This window comes from Rhinolophus sinicus, chromosome 17 (assembly GCF_057876585.1).
Source record: "Rhinolophus sinicus isolate RSI-liver-muscle chromosome 17, RSI-T2T, whole genome shotgun sequence".
NCBI lineage: Eukaryota > Metazoa > Chordata > Mammalia > Chiroptera > Rhinolophidae > Rhinolophus > Rhinolophus sinicus.
Window position 1 is genome coordinate 193,940,592 of NC_142517.1, and position 15,653 is coordinate 193,956,244.

The window sequence follows — 15,653 nt, forward strand, 5'->3', positions numbered from 1 at the left end:
TACACTCTACAAAATCTTCTTCAAAGCACTCATTTGTCAGTTCCTGCAATTATTTTACTTGTATTAGCTTACATATTTACAATCTGTTCCTTTCCCATCTCTCACTAGAATGTAAGCTCCTTGAAAACAAGAGTTCTATCAGTCATACTTATTGCGTATGAATGTTGTCTAAAATATGGGGGGTGGGGTGGGTCAGTAAGTATTTGTTGATACATTTATTCTGATTTGGGTCTTTGAATTCACAATAGCTAATACACAGGAAGTGCTCAATAATTATTTAGTGAATGAAAGCAATTTGCTAACTGGAAATTTTGCCATTATGCTCCTTTCAGAACCAATTTCAATAAAAGACATAAATTTACCAAAGCTAAACCCATACTTACTACTGGGCAATGGCTAGTTGATGGTGATTCATTCTTCTCTGGTAGCAGCAACAGCGATTTCATATTTTCACTGTCTGTATAATCCACAGGTCGCAGACCAAATATGTTACTGGCAAAATAAATACAGATGGGTTTAAGTAAACAAAATGTGACTTGAGTCTTAACTAAACGGATGCACTAGCAAAGATTTTTTTCCAACTTCCTTAACACACAATTTTTACTCAAATAAATGACTCAGAATTCACATAAAGCATTAATGATCAAGTATCACAAGCTGCTGAATTCAATGGGAAAAAAAGAGGTGAAATTTTAATTTAACACCAGACCATTACAGGGGGTATTCTTAATTGAATATATTGTTACATACACATGAATTTTTTCACAACTCAGTATTCTTCTGTATTCATATTCATATTTGAAAATACAGTTTCATAATTATTAACCACTATGTGTGAGATGCTTTCAAATGCAAATAAAAATCATTTACTGTAGCAATTATAGGCTCTATCATCTATATAAACAAATACAGAAATTAGATAAGTTCACAGGATAGGCATTTAGATCCACTAGAAGGAAAACTAATGCCACATGACAAAATTTAATACAGTACTGAACAGGGCACTTTTTAAATTAATTTTAATATGTATGTACACTATAATCTGTAATAATCACAGCCATCACAGAACAAAGTGAAATGGTTTAGAGAACAAGTTGATGCAGACTGATGTGGACTTCTCCATGTACTAATTCATAAGTCACAGAATAATACCCTGGAAGAGACTTTAGAGACACAGCACGATTGTTATTTCACAAATGAGGAAACAGAGAGAAAGGTTCCAATGACTAGACTGAGGTCTTGCTTTCTTTGTTCATTACAGTGATTTTCAATGTTGCCCATCATTAGTCTTTTACTTCTAAGTAAACTGTTACAACTATACAACTTTTGTCTACTATTCTACTTCCTTACATGTGGTTTCAAAATGATTTTAATATACTATACTATAGAACAAAGTTTTCTAAAAGGAGCATTTCTTTTATGGTTTTTAAGTTTATGGTACATCTATATAATGGCCACTAAAGTTCATGTGAAAATGCAATGAGTTAAACAGGATACAAAATGATAAACATAGTATATTACCCATTTTTAAAATTGTATTGTATGTATTGAAAAGGAACTGGAAAGAAACAGTGAAACATTAGGGGAAGAGAAAGGAGGAAGGTGTCAGCTCTAGACACAGAGATGAGAGACAGAAGCATCTAATGGGTTTAGGGACAAGGTTATTAATGACCTTGGAGAAAGCTGTTTTGATGGTATAGTAGGCAAAGAAAGCTAGTGAATTAAGAAAGGAAATGAACCATGGCAAATGTTTCTCTAATGACTGACATTTTACTATCAGATGTAGTCACACTTTCTCCTTCAGACAGTGCTGGGTAAACACTGACACATTTGTATTCTCAGATACCCGCTTTGCGCCCAGGTCCAATAATGTGTAACCTTCCACTGGCAACAGTCTTTCTCCAGCCCAGGTATAATATAATCAATTCTACTTCAGCTTTCTGATTCACAACAAAGTGACACAAGTCATCATGCTGAAATTTGGGTCTTCCCAAACCCCTTATATTTGAAACAGACAATCTCAGCTTATTTCAAAAGGTAGCTGATCTCATCACAATACTTGGTACTTCTCAATTTCATTCTCTAAATTATTATGCCCACATACCAAATACACAATCTCCTTAGACACACACTCTGTAAGTATAACAATCAAAAAATAGAAATCTGAGTTAAACAACCAATATTCTAGGTATTAAACCACCAAAAGCAAAAATGAAAAAAAAAATTGTTACACTATATGCCATCAAAAAAATTACCGCACACGTAAGGACTTTTTAACAAAGACAAACATAGATTTTACATTTCAAATAAATAAAATTTAAGAACCCAACCACATACTCTTTAATGCACAGTAACTGTAGCATACTTGTTTTACATAAATAAAATCCACTACAATAACATGGAAAAAATATTAATAAAAGTACTTCCCAAAGTACTATGACCATCAGCTAGTGAGGACTTTCAATCAAAAACGTAACAAATAAGACAGTGGTCTTGTAAGATTCTTTTACTGTCTGAAGAACTGTTTCATAAAATTACTAGCAGGATTCTAATTTACATTTAGAGTTTTTACTACACAAAGCTTATTGTCTCATGTGGTTTTTAAACCTGTGGTTCCTCCACTTAGATGACAGACAGCTTCTGCTTATACGAAATTCACTAATCCCTTAGCCCGCCTGTATTGCTAATGAACTGGAGAATGGCATATTACAAAAGGTAGGTTGAAGATAATCATTTAAACCTCGGTCCTGCATCATGAGAGATGAAGCCTACTAAATCCTACCATGTTTCTGCTTTGTCGAGGACAACTGAAATTAGGAATTAGATACAAGATTACATGTGGCACCTTCAAAATACCATAGCAAGAGAAGACAGGATGTATGTAAGGCTTCTTTATTACGGGAGCACAAAAAAGTCATGACTATTTTTCCCATAATGATGTATTTGAATGGACTCACACTTTATTTACAGACCTTTCGTCAAAAATCAGTTTTAACTGTACATAATTAGATTTATTCTTTTTTAAAAAATATCGTAATACTCACACATGGAAGAAGAGTCACATGCGCAAGGCACTACTACTGTACATGTTTATTAACTGAACAGTGATAAATCAGTTCTCCATCACCACATAGGGAAAAAAATTTTTTTAGACTAACTACAATACCATGAACTCAAGACAAACATCAATAATTTTACTTGCTATTTTATTAGATTGGGTTACCAAAGGAATTTATTGCATGATTTTTTTCGAAATGTTCTTAATATAGCACATGCTTATTTTCTTTACTTTAAGCTAAAGTCTTAACACTTAAACAAGGTATTTTGGAGGAATACATAAGACTTAAAAAATATTGTTATTTCCCCTTAATCTTACTGAGCACAAATACTAACACAACAGGTTAAGTATAAAACTGGTCAAGTATAAACCAAAGCACAAATAATGAGGTAAAATGTGAGATGAATTCCAAAGAAGGTAAAGAACACACATTAACAAACAAAACAGCCTTGAACCCAGAACTAGAAACTGGAATTTGGTGGATGAATGTTAAGGGTTTGTGGAAGGAATAAAATACACGACTGTTGAAATAGATGGGATTAATGAACAAAAGCCTTCTAACAGGGCTAAAGAGCCTAGTAACTCTAAGTTCATGTGTAGGAGCCAAATGCCATAGGAAAATCAATGAAATAATCAGGCATAAAGCAACGGACATTAGAGACAAAGACGGTACGGAGCTGTGAAAATGGAAACACCAATGTAACAACACTTAATTAGGGCTGTTTTCAGATACAGAAAAACATCACCATCATTACTGCTGCCTTTACACAGTATATGACAGTGTATTAATACCTTCCATACGCACCACTCTTGACAGTTCAGTTCTCTCAATGCCCTGTCAAAGACAGTCTTATAACTCAGTGAATTCCAATGATCACATATGCTTTATCTATACTACATCCTAAAAATTGTATTTCCCTGGTTATTGAAACATTTTACATGACCACTAACCAAGAAGATACCTTTCTGATTCTGAATTTTTTTTCTGTTCCTTTACAACATAGTATGTTGGCAAATTTTATCAGTTGTTTTTTCTTCTAATGCATTCCAGCTCCATTCCTTTAGCTGTGATTTTAGATCATAATTTTGAAAAGATATTTCCTAAAACTTCTAATGATATGACTGAAGATTTTAAATTTACTTTAAAATCTTGACAGAATATCTAAGTGTTGATAAGTCACTGCTTTTTACTACTGAAAGCTACTAAGAAATACCGGAAGATCAATGCTACTAATAGAGCTTAATAGAGGCTACATAAAAAGGGTTGTATGTATTATTACGCATGTACACAGCATATATATACCAAAACTAGCAATAATCACTTAATTTTTATTTTATACACAGAATGAGTACATGTGTATACATGTAGGGGGAAAGTTACAAACATCATTTGGTAATCAGCTTGGCAAATATTCATTCAACAAGTATCTCTAAGAACTCTTTTAGGCACTGACGAAGCAATGAGATAAAGGGTAGTTTCTGTCCTCACAGAGCTCAGTGGGACAAAGCAGAGGGAAGCAAATAGGAATGACTTAAAGTCTGGTGAAACTTCCCAGACATGAAAGAAGAAGGAAAAAAAGGGGGTACAGAAGTAGAATGAGAGAGAGAGAAAGAGACACAGAGAGAGAGAAGGCACGCGGGAAAAGGGTGTTCTGGAAGTGTAAGCTGTGGCCAAATTATGTAAGAACAAAAGGGTGGTGTTAAAGAGTTGGACTTTATCCCAAGGACAACAAGAAATCCTGAACAGCTCCCTAAACGGTTGTAAGCAGGAGGATGGCATCAAATATAACGTAGCAGTGAAGAGCTGGGGTTGCAGAATCAGACTGTCCGAAGTTAGTTTCCAGCTCTGCCATTCAATAGTTGTGACTTTGAAGAATTACTTAACCTCTTGTGCCTCTGTTTCCTCATCTGAAGAATAGGGATAATAAAGCAACCTAATTTGTAGGATTGCTGTAAGGACCAAATGAACTCATACAACAAAAGTATTTAAAACAGTGCCTGGCAGATAGTGAAAGCTCAATAATTGCTAGCTATTAACACTATTAGATTTGCATTTTTGGAAGATAGATACAGAATGAGGATAAGGAAACACAAATTAGATTTATAGCATTGACCTTTATCTTCATTTTGCCCAGTTCTATAATATACTGCAGGCATGCTTTGTAATGATAATTTGGAGGTCTACTAAGGAAAAGCACAGAAGCCTGTTTTCTTAACAACATTAACATAGGAAGAAATTTTCATTTTCCTGTATGATACAATCTAAAGATAAAGAGTATGAACTAGATGACTCTGAAAATCCTTGTCTTCACTAGGATTCTTTTTTTTTTTTTAAATTTATTCATTCATTTATTTATTCAATCAATATGAGCTCAAGGATTTCTATTTTTTTCAAGGGATTATAATCAATCAAAACCATTATTTTGAGGCTCAAATTGTCCCAGAATGGGAGTCCCTTCATCCTGGTACCTGTCCTTTTGATAAATCCCCATTATTTTCTTTAAAATTAATGTTTATTGGGATAACAATTATTAGTAAAGTTACACAGATTTCAGGTGTACAATTCTGTATTACATCATCTATATATCACACTGTGCATTCACCACCCAGTCAGTTCTCCTTCCATCACCACAAATTAGACTCACTAGGATTCTTTTTGATCACTAGGACTGATGAAAACTAAGTACTTATTAAAAGGTAAACTACAGTGTCTAACATGTTAGCATCACCCCAAAGGCAGAGTTCAGAATATAGCGGAACCCTTTAATGTCCTTTTCTCCTCAAGAATGATATAACAGACACCTGCTTACAACTGTGCTTGTGATGAGTTGCACCACTATTAAAAGGGAGGAAGGAGAGAGATGCGTAAATTTAAACTTGTACTTGGCACATACAGATCACTGAACCCCAAACATACACGCACAGAGGCGTTTTTACTAATGCTAAACCCATCACAACTGACAGGAGACAGTCCATGAACAACCGTGAAATTGCAAGTACATGAATTTTAATTTTTCAAGTCACTTGGCTTGCTGTGAAGCAAGAAAAAGCATAGAAACTCAAAAGAGCAATGTGTTTTTTCAAAAGCTATAAAATATAAATTAGCTCTGTTATAGGAGATTAATATTTTTTTTAAATTAAGTAGGGCAGTGGGGCATTAATAGGTCCAATGGTCTATATAATATTTTCTAATTAAGAATTCTATATCCTTTCAAGGAAAACTCTGTCAATTGTAGACCAAGTACCAAACCTGAAAACTCCACATATCTGTTTAAAAAAAAAAAAAAGTGTATGACATTCTCCGTATATTCAAAATGATTCTGATATGATTGGGAGAACTTTTCTTAGGTTCACACAGGGTGTACAGAAAGCTGTGGGGCAGAAGAACAGCTAACGAAGTTTTGAACAGTTATCAATACAAATATTCTCAGGCAACAAAGAAGTATAGAAGATACGAACCTTTTTCTCATTATCAAAGGTTAAAATAGAACTAATTTTCCCTCTTGGGTAATGGACTCACCACTCTGAGGTAAATTTCAAATTTACCTCAATTAGCTTGAGGCAAAACACAAATAAGTTCATAGTTAAATGAATTAAAACTATATTCAAATGCAAGATGCACTTAAAAAAATGCCAAATTTGCATAGCAAAAGTCCAAAGTACATAATCAAGTATTCTAAGTAAAATGTGACTTTAAAAAAAAAAAGTGTTAGAATATTAAAATTAAATGGAAACAAAAGATATTCTCAAGCAGATACATGACCTTCTATTGTATATATATTTCCTCCATAATCATAAAGATTTAGGGCCCAAAAACCTTGCAGGAAAATTCATTGTTGAAGATCATAGCCTCTATGGGGAAAAAAAGGGTTGGGAGATTTCACTGGTGAAGCTACGAAAGTCTCTACATTTTTAAATTAAATAATGAAGATGGTACACAAAGAATATCAATATTTTAAATTAGTTCTGTATGTGGTTAAGTCCTAGTCAACATGCCTTGCCTTATAAGGTTTCAGGATTATAAGGTTTCAAGATTTCCTTCCACCAGTTTCCAATAACATGGTTTTAAATTCACTTGGTTTGCAGTAGTTAATACTCCATTCTTTCTTTTCCAATGCCTGGTCTTCCATAATTATTCAATGCCCTATTATACTACTGAGTTGTTGATTCTCCCCACTTCCTGGGCTACTTAATGGCTCTCAGTTATGTTTACAGTTTATAAATTACTACTGAATAGATAGTTCTTGAGCCTTCTTTCCAATATTTAAAGGCATGTGGTCTTAGCACCATTCACAACATCTTAATAACAAAACACAACAGAACACAGTACATTCTAACTTGTGTCCTTTATTGTATATGCTTTCATCTCTTCTGAAGACATCCAAGAGTAACTCTAAGGCTAGGTTTTCTTTGTCTCAGGGTTTTCTTCTTTCACCAAAGGCTAAGTTAGAAAAATCTTTACTCCTATCTGCAAGTCTGCTGTACCCCCAATTGAAATCATTCAAACTAAAATTCTACAGTAGCAGAAAAAGTACAAAGTTAATCGAAATATACCAAATGTTGAATAAGAAAACATTTGGCGTGAGGACATAGCTCTTTTATCAAACATGCTTTAATAGGAACTCCATTCATCATCACCACTTCCTTACGTCCATAGTGTGATGAAAATCAATGGATTTGATGCTGGCCTACAGGCCTACTTTAGCTCACAGGGCCCTGAAGTATATGGAAACAAAGACAACAATTTTTAGCATTCAGTACATAGAAACTATTGCAACACTTGACTAAAAAATATATATAAAGACAGGCCTGAAGCTTTATGGGCTTGAGGTCCTCTGACATCCATGTGGGCAATACACAAGGGCCAGGGTTTCTTCACAGGCCCTGTCTCACTGGTATGCCCTATGCTGAGCATCAGGAAGTAAGAGGATCTTCCTGGGCAGCCTCCAAAAACCAATAGCCTCAGATAAAACTGCAAAATAGATAAACTTTGTTTTTATAGCCCAGAGGGACTATTTAAGAATAAACTCAATGACATAACAAAAAGTCCACTTCATCTTTAGAACCTGTAATGTACTATTAATACATGAGTATTTCAGAGTGGTTAAGTACTAGTAACAAAATATGCAAGTTATCAAAATAGAAAAAGGTTGTACCAGGTTGGGGAGAGAAGTTTATTTCTGTAAGATACTCTATTCACACTCTAGGATCAGAGAAGGTGGAAAGCATCCTGATTATCTCAAAAAAGCTATGAGTGTAATTTTAATACCAAAATCTGAGGGCAAGAAATTAAAGATAAAACCACATTCTAATTCTAACTTATGATTATAGATGCAAAAGTCTTAAACAGAGCACTAGGAAACCAATGTAAAATATTTGTTTAAAGAACAACACAGTACACCAGCTCAAGTTCATCCTAGGAATACAACGTGGTTTAATATTTAAAAATTATTCAAAGACATCAACAGGCAAAAAGTCTAAGATCATCTCAGCATAAGCTGAAAATCATTTTAAAAAATATAGTCTTGTTATAAAATAGTAAAATAACTGGGAGAAAGATCTCTATTTTTAATATTGACTTTAATATTAACTTTAGGTTTATAGTCAATGAGAATAAAACAAACATGCCAACTATCACCATTAATTTATAAGATTGTTCTGGAAACTCTGATAAATGCAGTAAAAAATGAAAGTTAATAAATGATAAGATTCTCAGAATTAGGTGTTGACTAAGATATACGAGAAATGTACTAAAATCAACAGCTTTCCTATGCATCAGGAATAACAAGTTATATTTATTAACAGAACATCCAGTTCACCAGGGCAAAACAAGAATCACATACCTCGAATAATCTCAGTAACTAATTTGGGGCATGTGTATATACACACACATATATAAAATAGATTAAAAACGCTACTAAGCTGTATAACAGAAGACTTAAATAAATGAAGAAATATACCATGATTCTTAATGAGAAATCAGGTTTATTAACCTACTACAATCTGTACACTTACCAATTTCAATCAAAACACTGACAGGATGTTTTTGAACCTTAACAAAGTAAACCAAATTTCACGTAAAAAATTGATAAAAACGGCTAATTCCCCTCTCCACTCCCCCCATGTTACTATTTTATTTCAGGCTCTCTCACTTCTCCCCTGGATTATTGGACACAACTCTTCACTGAGCTCCCTGCCTGGTGCGGAAGAGCAAGTTTTCAATTTAAAATTTGAACTCTTTAGCATACAAGGCCTTTCCCTGTCTCTGCCCATCTTCCCTGGCCTCTTAGCTCATCATACTCTTGCCCTTCATTCCAGTCTTGTATCACTAATGAAGCTTCTAGAACTGAATAAACAAGCAGCCTGGCCTTAGTGTATCTTAGCACCCATCATCTCCTCTATTTGTAAAGCCCAACCTATCCTCCTACTCTTCTTGAAAATTCATTTGGAGTGCTTCTTTTTCCAGAAAGCCTTCATGACTTCCTCTAGTCGTAATTCTAGCCCCTACTCTAACTTTTCATAGAATCTTGGGCACTGAGCTATGGAGGCATGTATCAGTCTGCATATTCTATAATCAGCAATATAACGTGTCTGCTCATTCCTACTAGAATACAAGTAGTAGATAAAACTGGGAAGATGCTGAAGTGAAGGTAGCAATGGAAAGAGTATGAAAAAACCTAACAGGATTTTATTGGAGCCCAGGAAAGGAAGGCATCTAAGTGAAAAGACTTGAGGTAATGAAAACAAGTGCCAAAATGTCTGTTCTAGAGCTAAGGATACCATTCAGAAATTTAGAATAAGCAAAAGGACCCTACCTATCAACAAGTTCAATTAGTCAAAGTATCAAGCACCAAAGAGGGGAAGAAAGAATAATTTTTGCCCTTTCTGGTTCTTAACCTTCTTCTAGGGATGGGAAGAATCTAGTGCTGATTATTGAGAAAAGAGTTCCATCAACAGTAAAAGAGATATAATTAGCAAAAGAAAAAACATGCTTGCTAACCCAGATTCCAGAGCCTGAGATATTAATGGATTAAAAGGAATAAGAGCCACAGGCAAGAAAAGAAGAGCAGTAAGAACCCCTTATAGTCCCCATGCCCCACCCCTTCCCATGTTTCCCTTAAGAAATGAAGGAAAGCACAAGAATGAATTTCATCTACTCTCACCTGTCAGTACTTAACTCTAGAAAGATAATATATAGAACAATGGCAGAAAAAAAGACCTTAAAAGTGTCAAGGCTATGGGAATTACTTTGGGTAGCCATGATCCCACAAAAGGTAACATACCATGGACGCTCAACTGGAGAAGAGACTACATTCTGCCAGGCAGCACATATCATTTACTCTAACATCTACCAGGAACCAGTTCTACCAGCTTCGAAAAGGCACTGCTTATGGAAACTTGGTTTTAGACATTCTCTTCACACTTACAGTGAAACTGGGAGCGGAAAGAAGCAAATTCCTATTTTCATCTCATCTGACCCTTTATCAAGTGAGGAAAAAAACAGACCACCTTTCCAGGCATTCAAACACCTACTAATTCCCGCTACGAGTAAATTGGGTGCAGACTCTGCTAGGCATTTGGCAGGGCCTGGGGGCGCAGACATGATCCCTGGCACACAGACCGTACAACCTAAGGAGAAGGGAACAAGAAGCAAGGTTACTACTAAAGTTCTGTGACTGGGTAGAAGCTCCACATACAGACAAAGGAATCGAGAGGCAGCCAAAAGGAAACGATACCTAAGATGAAACCCCAAAAATGAGAAATTGGCCACCAAAAATGAGTATTCCAGACAAAGGGAAAGCTCCTGTAATGGCTAGAAGGCAAAACAGTCTAGAACATTTTAAGGAAATAAAAATGTAGAAAGGCTATTGCAAAAACTGTGTGAAGGACGTGGAGACAGGAGCAACTGTGTAGAGATGAGCCTGAAGAGGTAAAAGTGCCACACTGTGCAGGGCCTTACAGACCATGTTTTAACGTTTCACTTTCATTTTAAAAACATTAAGAGGTGCCGGCGAAGTGTTTTAAGCAAATAAGTGACCTGGGAAGACTTGTATTTTCAAAAAACTCTTTGAGCTGCAGCATAAAACTCTGAAAAGAAGACTGGTTAGGAAATGGTGAAGCCAATCAGGTGAACAGCTACTATAAAATAAAACAGAAAGCAAAAAACACAGAAAATACTTAAGCACAATGACCAACAGTCTGGAAAAGAAGGAATACCAACGTTCAGGAAACAGCTACCACAATATTATACCCTAGAATAAATCAACCCCTGCATTTGCCCTGTAACTGTCCTTTATCCAGCATCATTCCCAACCTCTTATACTAAATAAACCCTCCTTCCCCAGTATCCTAACTGGGATAACCAACAAGGTGGCCATTTGGCACACATGGCTATTAAAATTAATTACAATAAAACACATGTTAAAAGTTAGTTCCTCAGGAGCAACAGGCACATTCCCAGTGTTCAACAGCAACAGGCACAGCTACAGAGCATTTCCGTCAATGAGAAAGGCCTGCTGGACAGTACGGGGCTTCAGGGATTCCTAAATCTGCCATTTCACTAGGTGAGCCTATTTAAAACAACACATCTACCTGAGAAGGCACCTGTGAGGCAGACTCACTCACTGTCTCATGCCTACACCTTGTATATTAATAAGCTTCCCAGTGTAGGGAAGAATCATGGTTACAAACCGAAAGACAGGCTCTGTGTTTCGGCTCAGTCATCCTCACAACGCTCTGAAGAAACAGAAAAGCAGCAGGCATCACCCATGTTTTATAGGTGAGGATACCAAGGCACAGAAATTAACCTGCTTGAGGCTATAAAGTCAATAATGGAGTCACAAATAAATGCTGGATTCCTTAACGCCCTGACCAGTGCCCCATTCATTAAAGTAGTCATGGCTGATTTAAGAACCCAAGGATAGAAACTATTCAGTTTCACCTGACACGAGCAACCATTTGCTTTATCAAATAGCTTGCTACACCCCCAGGAGGGTCACATCTGTTAGGTCTATATATATACACATGGAACTAATGTAAAAGCAGGGGGGAAAAAACAGAATATGTATCTCCTGAGTTTGTCCCAATCTAATCACATTTAATGGGAAATGAAGTATATTAGACACACTTACTAAAACTAGTAACTGGATCAAGGTATAGTACATTCTTGCATTATTAACCTGTTTATCAATTATGTTACATAGTTACCTATAAAAAATTATAAACTAGAAGCTCTGCATTTGTAATTCTTATTTGCCTCTGCAAACAGAATAAGCAGGCTTACTTTTTGTGGGGTTCCTTCGAAACCTACAGAAGCAATGGGGGTAGAGGGGCACACACAGGTGATTCTTAGCATTTTTATTTCAACTACCTCATTAATTGAAAAAAAATATATATATAAGGAGACATGAACCAACTTAATAAATTAAAGACACAAAATCCATACACAGCACTTGCTCAACACTCTACAGTAACAACTTTAAAATGCAGCCACCAGCATTCATGAGTCTGTGTCCTGTCACTGCAAAACAGTTTAGCCAGAGCTTCGTTTGAATGATATGAAAAAGCTAAGAAATAATTCAACTGTCCTTGCCTATCACATCTGAATTCTTGTATTTTAACTGTTGCAATGCTAAATATGCAGAAAAAAACAGAAAAGGACTGGAATATTTAAAACAACTCTTAAGGTAGTGGGAAGCACATAAAATAGGTAGTTCTGTGCATCTAGTTGTTTTCTTATCAATAATCATGAATCAATGTACAGAATATAAAAACGAACTGAATTTGTCCAGAAGGTCAAATCTTCCAAAATAAATTGGACAACTATTTCTGAATTAAAAGGGCTTATCACCCTCAAATAGATAAGCATCATCAGGGCAAGGGGCATGATGGCTGATTTTTAAATCCAGAATTTAACGGCCACATCTGACTTTAGTTCTGGGAGACAAGAGAGCCACCAGAGCCATCGACTTGGGCAATAATACGGTCTTTGCTTGATCACAGGTCTGGAGTGAGGAATACAAGTCAGTGAAACATGTTTCTCCGCGGAACTACTTACACGGCGTCCCTGGAGGCGCCATGGCAAAGCAGCAGCCTGACTATGTCCACGTGCCTGTTCTTGACCGCATCGTGGAGTGGCGTGTCGTTCTGATAGCCGGTGGTGTTCACCAGCGCGTGGTGCTGCAGCAGCAACTCCACCACCTGCAGGTGCCCATGATTGCAGGCTTCGTGCTAATAAAGAGAAAAGGAGTGAGAAGAGTGATGGCGAAGAGCGATGGATAGCACCATAAAACCGCACTTGAGAAAATCAAACGTGAACCTCAGGGAGTAAATCGGTTCTTACCTAAATACTCAGTACAGACCATGAGCTGCTGACAGAGTAAAAGCCACTATTAATAATTGGTGATAAGATACGTGTGATCAAGATCTACATAATTCATGGTTTCATTTGAGCCTTGGGTCAAGTGCTCTTTCAGAATAAAATGTAGCTTTAAGGCAATTATTGTTCCTACATTACTCTACAACAAGAAATTTAAAACAAGAGAAAAAAAAAACTTAGAAAGTATTTAACCAGATCATGCATAAAATCTGAAATTCTCCAAGGCTGCAGGGAATCCAGTAAATCAGGTGCTTAGCCTTAAGCTACGTGGTTCACGGGCATAGCCACCCAATGGAGCAAATATCATAGAGTATTTATCTACAAGATGAGCCTGAGCCTCTCTTATTTGCTGATTACTGTACGGCTGGGGTCAATGATAACAGAAATAATACGGAATAGGTATTCAAGAGCGCTTACTGAACGAGTGACATAACTGGTAACGATGGAGTGTTCAAAGACATCTCACGTGCAAATCGTTCCTTACATTTAATGAACTGCTGACAATGCCACTCGGTTGTATACTAACAAGTCTATGGCATATTGTACTTTTTAAACACATCTATTCAATTTGTAATAGGTCAGACCCCACTAAACATCTGTAGGTTTATTTCTAGGAGAAAGGGATCCAAATTAGGCATCAGGTCCTCTAAATCACTCACCAACTTCCACTACAGTTGCTTTAGTGGCTTAAAAGAAAATTAACCTTTCTTTGAAAAGGTTAGCCAACCTGCAGAGTCCAAACAGCAAAGACTCTGATCTAGACTAAACCCTCCTGCTTAAAATTTGGCAAGGAGAACTCACTATATACAACTTTAAACCATTTTTTTTTTTTTTTGTACCCGGCCTAATGAGAATCTCCCAATTCCTGTGAATTTCCAGCTCACAGAATGAGGGCACCCACTCAACTGTTGTCATGTCTACGGCTTCATTCAAATCACATGCTTATTGTCCTGATTAGCCCACAAAGCACATATTCTCATGTATTAGTGCCATTCTTTTTCCAGACTATTCTTCACACCACATTTTAGTGATAATAAGCAAAGATTTTTAAAAATGAATGATAAAGCAAAGATTTCTACGCCTACATATTTGCAGTTGGATAGGGTATATAAAAGAGGCTGAGACAGATCCTCAGGAAGAATCACTGCCTTGTGACACATTCCTAACCCAGTTCCTCTGACCTCTCTTTGTTCCACAAAATATTTGCAATGACACACAATGCTGCAGAATGGAGCCTGGTGTCGGCTGTAGCAGTCACCTCTCCACACATTTGCTAAATTCAGCAACATGGTATAAATGGTTTCCTAAATCTAAAGGCAGTCAGTCAAGCTCATCTCATGCCTGTCACAACTGAAAAGCTAGATGGAAAAAAAAAGATATACAGACAACTACATAATTGTTAACTATAAAATATAAAGAGAATGGGAATGAAAAACAAACAAACAGAAAACTACCAATGGTGTCCATCCAGCATGGTCCTTAACATTTGGGTCACTTCCATTTTGTAAAAGGTATTCAACAGAAGGTACGTCGCCCTAGTAGAACAATGAAAAAGTAAAAAAATTAAAAATCGAGAAAAAAAATAAGATATTGAGATTTTCTTAAAGATTCTGTTTCTACAAGATAAAATAAAACTTAAATCTCTCCTCTTATGTCTACTGATCATGAGTTACTAAATAATAAATTATGTATGTATGAATTGTTGTGTGGCCATGGAAGTCATATTGTCCATCCTTGAATACAGTGTACAAAATCTCTGCTATTAGCAACCTATATCAAAAGTAGTATCAAAATACCAAATAAAGGACACTAGCCAAAGATTATTTGATTATAACAAAGTTTTTGAAGTTGTCATTTCATTTGTGAAAAACATCTTTTTGAACATACATGAAAATGATTTCTGAGTATTGTTTAAAATAATACTAAAGCCAATAGGACTGTTCAGTGAAACCAGTGTTAAAATTGCCAAACGCTGTTGTCTTATGGGCTGTTACTCTATTTATCCTCAATATATTAATTGAGTTTATATTCACCTTATTTGCTCAAAGATATTTTCCTAAGCAGAAGCAAGGCTTATTCTTTCCAAAAAATAATGAACAGACCTAGCTCTGAAAAAGACTGAATAAAAAAAGTTACATTTGACAAAAATTACTTATGACTAGATTGTGTTTTGTGAGCGCTTCTTTAAGGAAAAGGAAATCTCTCTCTTCCCACTCC

At 35.9% G+C, this 15,653-nt stretch overlaps 1 protein-coding gene across 4 annotated transcripts in view; it reads right to left on the reverse strand.

Moving 5' to 3' along the window:
* BARD1 (BRCA1 associated RING domain 1) overlaps positions 1-15,653 on the reverse strand; it is a 69,215-nt gene that overhangs the window by 18,809 nt on the left and 34,753 nt on the right. For all 4 annotated transcript variants that reach the window (XM_019727081.3, XM_074312819.2, XM_088793835.1 and 1 more), the window contains 3 exons: positions 14,891-14,971; positions 13,116-13,288; positions 384-492 (listed from right to left, as the gene is read on the reverse strand). In XM_019727081.3, the coding sequence (XP_019582640.3) occupies positions 384-492; positions 13,116-13,288; positions 14,891-14,971 (363 nt within the window). The remainder of the gene's footprint in view (positions 1-383; positions 493-13,115; positions 13,289-14,890; positions 14,972-15,653) is intronic.